A 16,821-nucleotide genomic window follows, 5' to 3' on the forward strand; every position below is an offset into this window, starting at 1 on the left:
CCCGGGCGGGGCTAGCAGCGCGGCCCCGTGAAGCACGGCATCGCGGGCTTAGCGACCGTCGCTAAGCCCGCGCGCCAAGCGTCACGGCGGCTGACGCGCACGATGACGTCAGCCGCGCATGCGCGGGTTGGACAGCTCCAACCCGCGCATGCACGGATGACGTCATCACGCAGATGCGTCAAACCCGCGCATGCGCGGGTCGTCATGCCCCTCAGCCGCCCCACGGACTGCTCCTGCGGGCGGCGGAGGAACAAAGAGTGCGCGGGTATCGGATCCGCTGCTCGCGATCGGTGCCCACCGATCGCAGGCCCATGCCACCCTTGGCACGGCCGTGGTGCGGCCGTGCCAATCGGTGCCATGGTTGTCCGGGACGGCACTTTGCGGCCGTTTTCACGAATGGTGAGAGCAGGTGTGTTTGCGTTTGTGAAAACGGCCGTAAAGGCCTGGGAACTCGGCCCATCGGCCTGGGGAGAATCGCTGTTCGCCGTAAAAAACGGCGAGCAGCGATTTGTGTCGTGGGGCGGCCGTGGGGGGGGGGGGGGGGGGGGGGGGGGGGGGGGGGGGGGGGGGGGGAATAGCGGGAGGGCGGGAAAATTGTCGGGAAGGCCCTCCCGCTATTCTCAGACCCGTCGTGGGCAGCGGAGAATCGCGCCCTCACATTTTTCTCTGCTCCACATCAATGTGATACTAGAATTGACTATTTCTTCATGCCAAGAGCAATCCTACTTTTGGTGTCCTCCTGCTCCATGGGTAGTATTGTGACCATGCTCCTGTTTTCCTTGCGTTTTTACTTGAAGGCCTCCCTGCCCGATCAAGGTCATGGCGTTTTAACATAACGTCCTTGCATAGGGATAAGTCCTTTACAACGTACTTTAAGAAGGAGTTTGAGCTTTTTTACCCAATCAACTCCATTTTTTAGGAGACGTGCAAGGAGACGTTGTTAGGGACTTTCTTTTCAGTCAACAAAGACATAGAATGCTGCAACGTCAGCACCGATTGTAGTTTAGATTGTCTGAGGCGGAAAGGGAATACAGGAAGAATCCCAAGCAGAAGTTGCTCAGCGAGATTAATGTGGTTCGGGTGGCACTTGATGCCTTACTGACTCAGCGGGCCGAGAGGAGTTTGAAGTTTGCAAAGCAAAAATTGTATGAATTTGGGAACATGCCGAGTAAATACTTGGCTTTCTTGACTAAGAAGATGGCTGATTCTAGGGATATCCCTGCTGTGCGAGATTCTTGGGTAATAGATTAATAAAAACTGAGGACATTAATAAGGCGTTTAGAGATTTTTATGCTGAGTTATATAAGACGGTGCCCTTCTGGGGATGTACTGACTTGTTTGAAGCACTTCTTTTCCCCCCTTAAGCTTCCTGTAGTTTCGGAGGATCAAAGGCTGATCTTAAATGCTCTTCTCTCCAAAGGTGGCTGTAGTCGTTAAGGAGCTCCAACCCGTCTTTGAGGTGTCGGAGTTCGCTCCTCACCCCCTATTCTCCCACCCCCAGGGAGCTAGGAGCGGCAGCGCGTCAATCTCGCGCGCCAGACCTTGACGCTTGCGTCAAAGTGGCGCCGCCTGAATGACGCGGCCGGCGGAGTCTAAATGACGTCACCCGCGCATGCGCGGTTGCCGTCTTCCCCTCTGCTGCTCCGCAAGACATGGAGGATTGATCTTGCGGGGCGGCGGAGGGAAAAGAGTGCGTCTTTCCGAGACGCCGGCCCAACGATCGGTGGGCACCGATCGCGGGCCAGACCCCTCCTGAGCACCCCCCTGGTGCACGATTCTCCCTCCAACCCCCACAGGCCCCACACGCAGCGGTCGCACGTCGTTCACGCCGGCAGCGACCAGGTGTGGTTGGCACCGGCGTGAACTGGTCGTATTAGGCAGGCCGCTCAGCCCATCCGGGCCGGAGAATCGCCGCTCGACCGGAGCGGCGATTCTCCGAGCGGCCTGTCGCAAAACGTGACACGTCGTTTTGGAGGGGGGGGGGGGGGAATCATGTGTGGGTGCCAGGGCGGCGTGGCGTGAATCGCCCGGCACTTCCGCAATTCTCCCACCCGGCGTGGGGGTCGGAGAATCGCGCCCATGGTTTTTGGGTGTGAGTTTTACAGGGAATTTAAGAATTTGCTGATGGATTTGTTAATCGGTATGTATTGTCATACATTTGAGACAGGTCTGCTACCACCAACACTCCAAGAAGCAAATAATTTATTTGGTTTTGAAGGCAGGCAAGAACCCAGAGGAGTGTGCTTCCTATAGGCCAATCCCGCTTTTGAACGTTGATTTGAAACTGTTTACAGTGTTTACAGAAGTTGTTTACAGTGTTGGCACGGCGTTTAGAGGGAATTCTCCTGCTGGTCACCTGGGGAGACCAGACTGGGTTCATAAAGGATTGGAATTCTTGCAACAATGTTGGAAAGTTACTGAATGTTTTCCAAGTCTTCCAAAAGCGGGTGAAGATGGGTTAGTGATTTCCTTGTATGCGAAGAAAACTTTTGACTGGGTGGAATGGAACTACTTTGTTTATACATTGCAGAAATTTTGGTTGGGAGAGGAATATGTTAAGTGGATACAGATACAGCATTGTAGTCCCATGACAACAGTGCTTATGAATGGTTACAGATCCAAGAATTTTAGCCTTCAGAGAGGAATGAGGCAGGGGTGTCCCTTATCTCCCTTGCTGTTCGCATTGGCTATAGAGCCTTTGGCCAACGCTATTAGACAAGATCCGTTGGTTTTTGGGTTGGGCAGTGTGAGGGGGGGGGGGGGGGAGCAGCATAAGAGCAGCACATTCTCTACACTGTTGATGTGCTGCTATTTGTATCAAAGCCAGACATCCGGGTCCTGCTATTATTGATGTGGTAGATAGGTTTAACATTTTCTCTGGTAATAAGATTAATTTCACAAAACTGAGGCAATGCCAGTGGGGGGGCTAAGAGGTAGAGCATCCCCTCTTGCTAACTTCCCAGTCAGGTGATCGCCTTCAGGGTTACTTACCTGGGTATTGTAATTACCCCCTTCTTTAAGCAACTGTATGGGACCAATTTCCCTCAGTTGATTGTGTCTATTGCGTGGGACTTGACTCCTTGGTCCTCTCTACTAATATTGTGGCTGGGTGGGATTGCATTGATTTAGATGGATATGTTGCCTAGATTGTTGTATCCTTTGTGATGTTGCCAATCTTATTGTCTACTGGGACTAAAAGGAGATCAATGGAATGCAACTCGATTGTATGGAACAAAAAGATTCCTCGTTTGAAATTGACCAAGTTGCAGCTCCCAGGTTCTCAGGGAGGATTGGGAGTGCAGAACAATAAAATGTACTAATTAGCATCTCATCTTCAGTTCATAGGGAATTGGTTTAGAGATGACCCCACCTCCATTTGGCTTGATGTTGAAGCAGAGCAGTCAGTGTATCATTTACAGGCCTCGGCATTTTATGGGTATGTAGCGATAAGGCCCAGTTTATGCTCAAATGACTTACTCTAGGAATGTTGGGAGATTTGTTGCGTCAACTTCAAATGACAATCTTCAGAGATTTTGTGAACTGACTTATTTAAGGGACGTTTGCAACATACGGAAATAGGAGTTTGCAATGCCCACAGCGCAAGTTTAAACAGGAACTTTATAATTGTCAGAATCTGCACCTGCGACCACAATGTGTGAATACTGGAAAACCGTTATCTGATGGATGGACCTGCGGTTAGAAGATAGACTTCATTCGGCATCTCGGAGCAGAACACAAGGATTTGACCTGTCTGTGGAATATGCAGTACAGAAAAATATAAGAATCAGAGATTTGAGACTATTTGTTTAGTGAGGACCCATGGGACCCACCTCGCACACAAAGCTCCCTGAGTGAAGGCTCAGTGAACAGAAGAGACCTCTGAAAAAATCTGGCCTTTTCAGAGAGGTAAAATCATTGTATATAATTTGGGCATTTGTAACTGTGCACGGTAGCATGGTGGTTAGCACAATTGCTTCACAGCTCCAGGGTCCCAGGTTCGATTCCCGGCTTGGGTCACTGTCTGTGCGGAGTCTGCACGTTCTCCCCGTGTGTGAGTGGGTTTCCTCCGGGTGCTCCGGTTTCCTCCCACTGTCCAAAGATGTGCAGGTTAGGTGGATTGGCCATGCTAAATTGCCCTTAGTGTCTAAAATTGCCCTTCGTGTTGGCTGGGGTTACTGGGTTATGGGGATAGGGTGGAGGTGTGGGCTTGGGTCGGGTGCTCTTTCAAAGAGCTGGTGCAGACTCGATGGGCCGAATGGCCTCCTTCTGCACTGTAAATTCTATGTAATATCTACTTATGTCTAAAGCTGTGAGTCTTGAGAGAAATTGTGATCACTTGTAGAATATACGATTTGAATAAATAGCATATTTGATGCAGGTTTAGTGAATAAAATTGTGTTGAATCGTAAGTCCAGAGTGTGTGTTTGATATGTAACTGTTTGACCTCTTGTAAAAGTGCAGAGACCAATTGGAATTGGATCCTTTGTTCTTAATTGTGGATCTTCCAGATAGGAGAATTATTGATGTTGATGAAAAAAAGGCTGTATAACATCCAAACTTTTCAGCTCAGAAAAATACCCTCTACTCCTGGATTAGTGACAAGTATCCTTCGATTCAGAATTGGCATGAAATAGTTATGGATTGTATTCCTCAGGAATTCCTGACTTGTGTACTCTGTTCTAAGTTAGATATTTCTGTAAAGTGTGGGGCTCCAATCTCAAATTTATAGCTCTGCTCTCTGGCCAACTTCTACAAGGTTTACCATGAGCCATTTGCAAGTCTTGACTTTGTTATGTAATTCTACCATGTTTGTATGGCCTTATCTTCTTTCCCTCCCCATTTTATGATTGATCTGTTGTGCAATTCGAGGCGAGGCACTTAAGGACCATAATTCTGAGGTTATCCTCTCTTTTTCTCTGTTTTTACGAAAGTTGCGTTAACTAAAAATTATAAAACTGTAATAAAAATATATATTTAAAAAATGGACATGTGAGATTATTGACTAAGCACAATATTGATAATAGGAGAGAACTAAATATATGAGTTCTTGATCGGACTCAGATAGGGGTCCACATTCCGCATCCTTAAATGTCCATGACCACTGAAGCAACTAGTAGCAAGATGGAATCCAGAATATTTCCAAATTGTGCAAGTGAACACAGTTACAAATGCCCAAACTATATGCAATGATTTTACACCTGTGCTACCTGAGTGTCTTCAATGTTTCTTAATCTTTTGTTGCCTCCTGCTATGTCTCGGTGCAGCTGAAATGGAGGCAGCCTGCTGACTGCTATGCCCTGTTGACTGTGAGGACTTTGATGGCCATTTTATGGTGGCCTGAGGCCTAGACGGCCTTGGCCTGCTAAGGATCTCCTGCTCAGGTGCAAGCACACTCTCCTTGGCCTGATCAACTGGAAGTGAAAGGGTCATTGGCGGAGGGGAGGTGGAGCGGAGTGTCCTGGGCTAAATCCCCCGGCACGCCTGTCTGGAGTTCCTACTCTCTGAGGTCTGTGGATGCCCAATGGAACCTCCCTGACTCCTTGAGGAGAAGGAGCACTTGCAGGAAAGTTGAGGTGCCCGAGGTGCCCGAGGTGCCCCCCCCCCCCCCCCCCCCCCCCCCTCCTCCACCCCACCTAGCCACTGCAGCACTGGATCAATGCCCAGAGCAATGGAGTACAGGTCCCAGCACATGACCAGCAGCCACTGTACACTCTGCTGGACCTCCAAGTTGGCCATCACCCTTTTAATTGAAGTAGCCTAGCACTCACATGCCAGAGCACATTACACCAGACAGAACATGGACAGACTCCACCAGTCTTTAGTCCAGTCTGCGCATGACCTCTGGCAACTGTGCCTGATGTTCTCCTCACTGTCTCTGCACCTCCAACATGTGTGTCTTAGAGCTCAGTCCAGAGGCTCATTATCTGCATGAGGTTTAGCCAGGGCCTGGGTGCCTAGTGTCTAGCAATTCTCTGCTTGTCAGAGACTTTGGCTGTCACGGCATTCACCACATCTGGACCCATGTCTGTGACCTCAAGGCACCGCTAGATAGTAGACCCACCAAATTAACTGTACCTGTGCTGATGGAAGGTGCAGGTGAACACTGTAATGGTGCATCCTCTGAGGCTTCTGAGGCATCCTCCTCATAGGTGGAGTTGGGATTATGGCTGGTCCAGGTTGCTGTGCTGAACCATTTCTTCCTAGTGCCTGGAATGGTGAAAAAAATAATGTCTAAGCAGGCTCCTTAATGAGATATATATCTCAATCAGTGGGCACACCTGATAACTGCAGACTGGAAGCATTCTCACTGGCTTCCTGGAGGGGGGAGGGGGTCCTGACTTGCCCTCAGTGCACCTATTGTAATGTTCTGAACCGAGTGTCCTGCTCCTCAAAGGAGATGATTCTGTTGTTCGGAATTCACCTCTGGCCCTGCAACAGTAACACCTGCTATGGCTGTTCTTCTGCAGAAAGGCAGATGGATTGATTGTCATGCCAATGGTTACATGAATATTTCAGGAGCATGCATGCTATTGGCAGCTGCCGAGCCCTCCCCAGGCAAGTGATTAAGAAGCCTGTTGTCCTGCTACTGATATGTCTGACACACATTCAGTGCAAATGTCCCATCTGCTGCTGATTGTTGCAACCTAAACTCCTGAGTGACATTTCTGTGCGCTTGTGCGCTTAGACTGCCTGATGCCTTTATGAGAATGTCAGTTTGCAGTGAGTAGACCATACACATATCCTGACATTGCCGGGTGTCTGTGCTGGATCCCATGGGTGCTGCAACCTCCATCCAGGCCCACAGTGGTGAGACGGGAGGACCTCCTGCTATCTTTCCTGGATGGCCTAGAGGAGAGACTGCAGAGCGGCTTCTCTTTCTTCTCTTGGACATTCGCCTTCAGTGTTCAGTGCAAGATTGTGCATGGTCAGCCATCCTGACCCCCAGCAGGAAATACTCCCAGTTCCGTGCCTGCCACTGAATTTAGGCTGCAGAGCTGAAGATTTGGCCCAGTTACAGACTCTGGCACACTGAGACTGAAACTGCATCTGTGTATGTGCAGGAAGTGCTCCTGCCAGTGTTATGACAATAATAAACACTGCCAAAAATTAAAGCTATTGCTGTGAGGTTCTCTACTGTCTCCATTCTACTTCTCCCTGAACTTGCAACACTTTAATCGAACCAGCTGGTTCATGAAGCAAAGCAAGGCCAGCAAGGTGGGTTCAATTCCCATACCGGCTATGGACATTCATGAAGGCGTCGCTTACTCAACCTTGTCCCTTGCCTGAGGTGTGGTGATCCTCAGGTTAAAATCACCACCAGTCAGCTCTCCTCCTCAAAGAGGAAAACAGCCTATGGTCATCCGGGACTATGGCGACTTTACCTTACCTTAATCTAACCCCTAACATCGTGAAACCGATGTCAAAGTGATTGTTTTGTCATGGCAAAAGTTCATCTGCCTATCCAAACATAACTTTCTGACAAGTTCTCCTGAATGCCCCATAACCCCACTACAGTACGCAAAGCCATCAGCTACCAAATGTTATTGATTGCATTTCTTCTGATGATCTCCCCTGTGTTTCCAAGTTTGTAGTTCCTGCACGCACACAGTCTATTTTCACCTCCTTCCTAGTACACATAAAATTGCCGTGACCTTGAGCTTCCTCAAACTTACCACTTGAACTCTTCCTGCCACACGCAGTGTTCCAACAAAGTTCAAACCAATCTTCAAGAATAATATCTAATTTTTCATTCCCATTTTTCTTCTGAATGTTTCCCAGCTCCCTTAATATTGAGTCATTTAAGATTTTGGCTCTACCTTTAGCAGAAATGATTGGTGAAATAGGGTGGATTTGATAGTGTCAAAGGGGGATGTATTTGTATTTTATTGTATAAGGCACAGGAGACCATTACTAAAACTTGGACTCTTCCAGCTCATCGGGTTTCTGTATTGTTCTGTATTTGTTAAATTGCTCCCATTGTTTTCTGACTGGGAACTAGTAAAACTCATCCAAAATTATAGCACTGTTTCCCTTTGGATAGTTTACACTCACAATAGTTAGAACAGGGAGCGGTCAATTACTTTTGATATACAAAAGTTTGAAAGTGACTGCTTATAGGGTTAAATTACTGTATCTAAAGGAGACTTATGTTAGTTTTGGACTCTGGATTGTATACATCCATAAATCAACTTTCATCATCCTTTATTCTGTAAGCAAATACAGAAACTGGAATTGCAACAGTACCAGGTAAGAGTGACAAATTATTGCTGCTGTCGCCATTCAAATGTGTTTGTGCAGTTAAATCAAAAGTTTATTTTTGAAGCTTCGGCTGTAGAATAAGAAAATCCTGTCGTCCAACTGAGAAAAAAAGAGAAAATGAAAATGCTGGAAATAAATTCCACAGTATTGTTTGCACATGTTTTTTTTCAATTCAATTGTAATTCTAAAAAATCTAAAGCCAAATTCAATTTAAATCCCCCATAAAGTTGACAAGCATGGGTGAACGATTAACAGCCAGGATGGATTTGTTAAAGGCGGGTATAACCAAGCTAATATAGACTAGCAATTTTCTCAGGTTTTGTCCCATTTACTGGTGTAACTTTGGCAGAACTTCTGCTGATGTGTGTAAATAGGATTTCTAACAAATATCTGCCAAATTGATGGCAGTGGTACAGGGTAACACCTGAGGAAGTCTCCATGGCCATAAAGTTTATTACAAAAGGTTTGTTAGAAAAAGAACAGGTGGTTACTGAAAGAGAAAATGCAGCAGTGCGGATAGAAAGTTGGTTCACTGAAGCGAAGGGCTGAATTTTAATATGGTGGAGTCCGTTGTGTTTACGGGTTACAACTGGTGAAATAATAATAATCGCTTATTGTCACAAGTAGGCTTCAATGAAGTTACTGTGGGAAGCCCCTAGTTGCCACATTCCGCCGCCTGTTCGGGGATGCCGGTACAGGAATTGAACCCGCGCTGCTGCCTTGTTCTGCATTACAAGCCAGCTGTTTAGCCCACTGTACTAAACCAGCCCAATTGAGTGTGTTGGGAAGTCAGCTTCTGCTTGCCAGCTTCCACATTTCACATTAGTTGCCACGCATACAATCCGCACTGGGAGTTGCGGGTTGCCAATTATTCATATGTTAACCATGTAATTAGAGAAATACCTCAGTTGTAACTTTGAGTCCATGGTTTCTTGAGATTCATTAGTGAAAGCAAGCCATGTACTCAGTGTGGTATTGTCATAACTATCAGCATTGCAAGGGTTAATGTAGTGTCGAGAGTAGCCACTAGAGGGAGCTGCAGATACAACTGTATAAGGCAGTGATGCTTGACCTTAGGGGAGGAGTGTATGCAGGAGATAGCTAGTGAAGGTCATAAGAGCAGATAGTGTGAGTAAGGTTAGATTATAGTTAAAACGAGTAGTAAGATTAGCAGTAGATGAGTGTAGTTAGATGTTATTGATCAGTTGTGTATTCTTAAGGACTAAGTGTTGAATCCCAATTTAGTAGTGTAAATAAAATCATAGCATTGTTCAAGTTAAAAAGCTTGTATTGTGGTCTTTGTAACCACGCCAACTATACTGAAATATGCAACACAAAGAACATCACGCTCAAGCAGCAATTGAGGGGATGAATCAATCTGGGGCAAACATGTCAGTAAGTACTCAGTACTCACAACTGCTTTCTTATCTTTCACAACTGCTTTCTTATCTTTCACAACTCCTTTCTTATCTTTCACAATTGCTTTCTTATCTTTCACAACTGCTTTCTTATCTTTCACAACTGCTTTCTTATCTGCCAGTTGGAAAGCTTTTGCTTTTGCTGAGAGTTTATTTTCTACACTGTGAAGGTGTGCTGTATCATCAGCATGTGTTGCATTGTTCTGTTTTAGGTATGGAACAATTTTCAAATGATAAGTTCAGAGAAACTTAACAAAGTGAAGGTACAGCTGGTATTTTTCTTGGCATGATTGTTGACATTTTATGGTGAGTTTTTTAATTCCGCAAATATATATTTTTGCCTCCTAATGTGCAAAATAACAATTAATCTATACTTAGTATTTTTTTACACTCTTAGCAAAAAATGAATCCAGAATATTCTTTGAATTGCATTATTCAACTGTAAAGAACATCTTGAAAATTCTTTTTCATCACATATTATGGGCAGCACGGTAGCACAGTGGTTAGCACTGTTGCATTACAGCTCCTGGGTCCCAGATTCGATTTCCAGCTTGGATCATTGGCTGTGCAGAGTCTGCACGTTCCCTTTGTGTCTGCGTGGGTTTCCTCCGGGTGCTCCGATTTCCTCCCACACGTTCCGAAAGACGTGCTGTTAGGTAATTTGGACATTTAGAATTCTCCCTCTGTGTACCCGAACAGGCACCGGAATGTGGCGACTTTAATACGGCTTTTCACCGTAACTTGATTGCATTGCAGTGTTAATTTGAGTCTACTTGTGACAATAAAGATTATTATTATTGATGATCATGTGACAATGTTCAACATTTGAAAGTACCAGGTTTATCCCTTAAATTGTCATAAGGCAAAACAATGAAGACCTCCTAAAATTCAATGCCCTTTGGAACTTTTGTGACACACCCAGGATAAGAATGCCTTGCAAAACAGCCAGGCAGCAAGGTAGGAAATGAATCACATTGCACCAGATCCTAAACCCATTCCAGTGTGAACTTTTGAAAATATCATAGTCTTCAGATAATAAAATCTCTGTTTAGTAATAGAATGTTAATGCCTCTCATTTTAGGGTTATAAGGCACTGGGTTAGAAAGAACCCTACCTCCATTCAGTTCGATATGGAAGCAGACCAGTCTGTTTCTCCTTTGCAGGTCTTGTTATTTTATGGGGACATTGGGTCGCGTTCTGCTAGATGCGAAAGTCCTATCGTTATTAATATTCTTCGAGCGTGGAGGATCGGAGATCTAAACTGACCGTTGTTCTTTCTCCCAGCCAGGGCAGCCCAGACTTCCCACCAGGACCTATGGACCATGGATTCAATACTTGGAGAGACAGAGGCATTTGTAGGCTGGGAGATAAGTCCACATGTCTCCTTGCCATCCCCTGAGCAGCTATTCCGACAATTTGACATTTAAAAAATATCTGCAACTTAGAGATTTGGGCGCGAATCTCCCAAAACATTTCTAAGTTAATTTGTGGCGGGTTTTTCAGGGAGTTCCCCACCGCTCTTTAATGGCACTTAGTCACTTTTTTGGGCCCTGGGGAGTTTCTCACCAGTTTAGCCCCCACTTTGGGCTGAGTTTTCCAGCCTCGTGGCAAGAATGCCACGGACGAGCCGTGTACGATGAAGAACTCCATTGACCTCGGCGGGATTCTCCAGCCGCGTGTGTCTGGCGACCGGAGAATCCCATCTTTTATAGCACTGGGGAGCTGAACTCAGAGATCAGGATGCCATTTTAAAAGGGTGCCCTGATCTTTAAGAGAGCTTGTGGGTACCCCCTTCCCATGGGCAATGTCACCCCGCCCCCCCCTCACATGGACAGTACCCCACACTCCCCAAGTGAGGACATCCTGCTATGAGGTGCCTGGGGGGGACCCCCCCTCTTCAGGCATCACTAAGCCCCCTTAAAGCACCCCCACCCTTCAAACCCCCCCCACCCCCACACTCTTTTCATGGGCGTAGCCCCCCTTATCCCCCTAACCCATGGCACTGCCACCTTAGCACCTCAGCACCTTTGCACTGCCACCCTGACAGCCAGGCTGTGCTCCTGCTGGTTTGGCAGTGCCATCCAGGCACCTTGGCAGTGCCAGGTACCAAGGTGCCAGCTGGGCAGTGCCAAGGTGCCCACATTCCAGGTGGAGGGTCAGGCGGCTACCCTGCACTTACCCTGACCACCCTGGGGTCTCCAGTGGCCCGGGAAACCCATGGAGTGCCACTCCACATTGTCCACGTTTTGTGGACCAGCACTGCTCGGCGCCAAGCTGCAACCTCGCTGGGGAGGCCGAGGAATCGCGGGAGGCCGGTGGATCCTGCACCGGTAGGTTGTAAGTAGGTTTACGAGCTATCTCCGCGAGCGTCATTCGGTCACGCCCATTTGGGGCGGGGTTCCGACTCCGACGTCTCACAGGACTTCTGAGAATCCCGGGAGGCACGGATTTTTAATTGATAAGGGAGTCAAGGCTTATGGGAGACAGGCAGAAAAGTCATAACACTCAAGGACATGGGGCAAGTGCTAGCATATGGGATTAGATAGGCAGGTCAGGTGTTTTTCATGCGTCGGTGCAGATCCGATGGGCTGAAGGGCCACTTGTGTGCTGTATTATTCTGTGATTCTGAAAGTGGACTTAAGGCCACACCAGATCAACAATTATCTTATTGTCTAACGGTGCAGGCCTGAGGGACCGAATGGTCAACTGCTGCTCCTGTTTCTTATGTTCTTGTGTGTTTATATGCTGTCAAGTGGGAAATCCTAGCTTTGTTTTAGTTAGCGCCCTGGAAGGATATAGAGGCAAGAATAGTGAGCTGTTTGTCATTTCCGCAGTCAATTTTAATATGTGACCATCATGCCCATTAGGGAAATAGTTTGCAGTAGGCTGCAGATATTTGCCAACAAATGATGTGATAACCTTAGTTTTGCTCTTTAGCAAAGTTAAGGAATCTCAGCCTCGTCTATTAACCCTGCGAAGTGGGTTGTGTTTCCCACCACCTCCCCCACGCCCCTTGCACCGCTCTCTGCACCTCCCTTCCATGCACTCTCCCTCCTGTGCAGCTCTCTCTTGTTTATATCCTTCATATGAACCTCTCTCCACAGTCACTCCTGTGCATGTGTTCCTGTGCACATGCTAGTCCCACCACAGTGCTCCATTGCTGCTGGGAATGGCCATCTCATTTCATCCCTAATGTACTGCAAAGCACATCCAAGGCACCTCCCATCCCGATCTATCAATCTCAAATCCTCCAAGTTTGAAAAAGCTGTACCACATACAAACTCTCTGCTCAGCATCTACCAGAATGAACAGAGGCATCAGCTGCAATAATGAACTTTTATTCAGATGGGATACTGAACTTCTGTGTAACTCACCTGCTTTCCTGACTAGTTTCTCGAGCCCTGGGGATGAAAGCGACTCAAGTAAGATCTGAAGCCAAGTTTAAAAACAGTTTGAAAATATCTCACTAAAGTTGCCTGAAGATGTTAATTGCACCCATAAGTACCCACTCATTGGAAATGACAAACCCCTCAACTTTGGCAGGTAGGTTTATTGCTGACAGCTAAAAGCTCCTGTACTAAACCCACAAGTGAGAAATCAGAGCCAGATTATGCTGCTGCTCTAAAAATCAGAAATTTTCAACCAGCCCAACCCACCAGTTTTTGGAGATGAAAGCTCCTCCTATTTCCTTGTGTGTTTTGGCATCATGGAACATTAACAAAACAGGAACTTAACATCAGTTGCACTTCACATTCATTGAGAACCACAGGCATTAAATTTACTGGACTATGTTTCCACACAACTATGTTTGTTTTTTTATTCATTTACGGGATGTGGGCGTCGCTGGTTAGGCCAGCATTTATTGCCCACCCCTAGTTGCCCTTCAGAAGGTGGTGGTGAGTTGCCTTCTTGAACCGCTGTGGTCCTTGAGTTGTAGATACACCCACTGTGCTGTCAAGGAGGGAGTTTCAAGATGTTGCCCAAGCGACAGTGAAGGAATGGCAGTATAATTCCAAGCCAGGGTAGTGACTGACTTGGAGGGGAACCTCCTGATTTTGGGGTTCACAGGTAGCTGCTGCTCTTGTCCTTCTAGATGATAGAGGTCGTGGGTTCGGAAGGTGCTGTAGGAGGAACCTTGGTGAGGTCAGAGATCATAGATCGTAGAATTTACAGTGCAGAAGGAGGCCATTCGGGTCTGCACCGGCCCTTGGAAAGAGCACTCCACCCACTTAAGCCCACACCTCCACCGTATCCCCATAATCTAGCAACCTCACCTAACCTTTTTGGATACTAAAGGCAATTTAACATGGCCAATCCACCTAACCTGCACATCTTTGGACTGTGGGAGGAAACTGGGGCACTCGGAGGAAACCCACGCAGACACGGGGAGAACGCGTAGACTCCGCACAGACAGTGACCTAAGCTGGGAATCGAACTTGGGACCCTGGCGCTGTGAAGCATCTGTTCTACCATTACTGCAGTGCATCTTGTAGATGGTACACATGGCTGTCACTGTTCATCGGTGGCTGAGGGTTTGAATGTTTGTGGAAGGGGGAGCAATCAAGCGGGCTGCTTTGCCCTGGATGGTGTTGAGCTTCTTGAGTGTTGTTGGAGCTGCACTCATCCAGGCAAGTGAAGGGTATTCATTACACTCCTGACTTGTGCCTTACAGTTGGTGGACAGGCTTTTAGGGAGTCAGGAGGTGAGTTACTCGCCATAAGGTGCCTAACCTTTGACCTGCCCTGGTAGCCACAATATTAATATAGCGAGTCCAGTTCAGTTCTCATCAATAATAACCCCCAGGATGTTGATTTTGGGAGATTCAGCAATAGTAATGCCATTGAATGTCAAAAGGCAGTAGTTAGATCCTCTCTTGTAGAAGATGGTCATTGCCTGGCACAGGTGCGAATATTATTTGCCACTTGTGAGCCCAAGCCTGGATATTGTCCAGATCATGTTGCCTTTGAGCATGGATTGCTTCAGTGTCTGAGTGGGCGCGAATGGTGCTGAACATTGTGCAGTCATCAACAAACATCCCCGCTTCTGACCTTATGATGGAAAGAAGGTCATTGATGAAACAGTTGAAAATGGTTGGGCTTCGAACACTCCCCTGAAGAACTCCTGCAATGATTTCCTGGAGTTGAGATGACTGACCCCCACAAGCCACAACCAACATCCTTTGTGCTAAGTATCTGGTTCTCCAACCAGATAAGAGCTTTTCCCTTGATTCCCGGGAAATTCAGTTTTTCTCGGGCTCCTTGATGCCATATTCGGTCGAAAGCGGCCAAGGGCAGTCATTCTCACCTCACAGTATAGTATAGAAAAATAGAAATAGAGTCTCTGTCTGTCTAGTATATGCAAGCTCTTTGCAAGAGCAACTTAATGAGTCCCGCTCCCCTGGCCTTTTTAAAAGGCAGAATTAATCCTGACTCAACGACACTGTCAGGCAGTGCATTCCTGATCCTACCCTCTCGCTGGGTTAAAAAACTCTCATGTTGTAGTTAAAGGGTCTGGTATAGAAAGGACTGGCCACACAGTGTGTTGTAAAAGAACACATGACCCGAGTCCATAGAGACAGCTCCTAGGTTAGACATTAGACTGTAAATATGTACAATGTTAAAAATAGTTAATAAACGCTTACTGTTAAACCATGCAAGACTCAGAGGCGCTTCCTACCAAACTACACACATCTTATAACATTCTGGCAGCTATCAGAAATCAAAATAAAACCGCACAGAAATTTGAGAAGAAATCTAAAATCTGGAAGATTGAAAAAGCAGGATCCTGCCGGATGGCAAGCATCAGAAACAAAGATGCAGAAGGAGATCATTAGCTCCGAAGCAGATTGGAAGCAGAAGGTGTGACATTATGTGAAATGTTCAGAATACATGGGGTTAATGACACATCATAATTAACCACTAGATGGAGCTAGATGCAGAACTACATAAAGCACTGACTCACAGGCTTCTGGGAGAAGGCTAGAGAGGAGCAGTGAGAGAGTGTAGAATTATAGATAGAGTGTGGAGACTAGTGTTAGTAGAGTGCAGATTGCAGATGACTGGATTATTGTTGACTATAGGAGTAAGTGGTCGAGCATTAATAAGTAGTGTAAATAAAAGTTAGCTTTGTTAATGAACTTAGCTTCTATGGTCTTTGTGAATAGTACAATATCTATCCTGATAACAAGAATCACAGAGAACACCACAGAAGGCAGCAATAAAACTTGACACTGCAGCAGACGATTCCATTGAATTCTGTTGAAATCCATCTTCACTACCCAAAGAGTGCAGAGTCAGAAATCTAGCAGGGGGAGCTGGAACACTGATGTTCTTGGCCAGAATGAGTTTTATAAAGTGTTTGGGCGGGAATCTCACAGCCCAGGGCGGGGTCGGAGAATCTCCGCGACTGGCGCAAATCGCGCCACACCGCCCCGATGCTGGGACGCGATTCTCCACAGAGCAGAGAATCGGCGTCATTGGCACTGGCGCGGTTAGCGCCAGCCGGGGGTCACTCTATGGGGCCTCCCAGCGATTCTCAACACGGGAGATGCCGGACGGCCGTGTCAAAAAACCCGAGTGCCGCCGGCGCCGTTCACACCTGCTCTCAGCTGGCGGGAACTCGGCGTGGAAGGGTCGGGGGGTGGCCTGAGGGGGGGGGCCCGACCCGGGGGTGGGGCCTCCGATGTGGCCTGGCCCGTGATCGGGGCCCACTGATCGGCAGGCCGTTCTCTCTGGCTGGAGACCTCCTTTCTTTCGCGCTGGCCCCTGTAGCCCTGCACCATGTTGCATCGACCCGGCGCGGAGAAGGGAGACACCGCCCATGTGTGGGCTGGCGCCAGTGCCACTACGCATGCACGGGTTGGCGCTAGCCCCAATGCGCATGCGCGGACCTCACGATGGGCAGTTCATGCCAGGCACAGCAGCTGGAGCGGCGTGGGCTGCTCCAGTGCCGTGCTGGCCCTGTCATGATATGCAAACATGCAGCTAATGAACACATAGAATACAACATGACCAATGAGCAGTCAGGACACTCAGGGGTGGTATCTCATTATAAAAGGGATGAGGCACTCACACCCGGCCTCTTCCCACAGACCAACATCTACAGAGTGAGACAGGGTGTATCCTCAGCATCACACCCCAGCACG

The 16,821-nt window shown here is 47.4% G+C and overlaps 1 protein-coding gene across 2 annotated transcripts in view; it reads right to left on the reverse strand.

Moving 5' to 3' along the window:
* Positions 1-16,821, reverse strand: part of LOC119954707 (potassium channel subfamily K member 16-like) — a 187,804-nt gene that overhangs the window by 46,459 nt on the left and 124,524 nt on the right. The window contains exon 1 of one of the 2 annotated variants that reach the window (XM_038780210.1): positions 6,076-6,198. The exons of the other annotated variant lie outside the window; for it this stretch is intronic. Coding sequence (XP_038636138.1) covers positions 6,076-6,147 — 72 coding nt within the window. The 5' untranslated portion in view covers positions 6,148-6,198. Of the gene's footprint in view, positions 1-6,075; positions 6,199-16,821 lie in introns of those variants that run through there. 2 annotated transcript variants of the gene reach the window in all.

Source organism: Scyliorhinus canicula, chromosome 2 (assembly GCF_902713615.1).
Source record: "Scyliorhinus canicula chromosome 2, sScyCan1.1, whole genome shotgun sequence".
NCBI classification, from domain to species: Eukaryota; Metazoa; Chordata; class Chondrichthyes; order Carcharhiniformes; family Scyliorhinidae; genus Scyliorhinus; species Scyliorhinus canicula.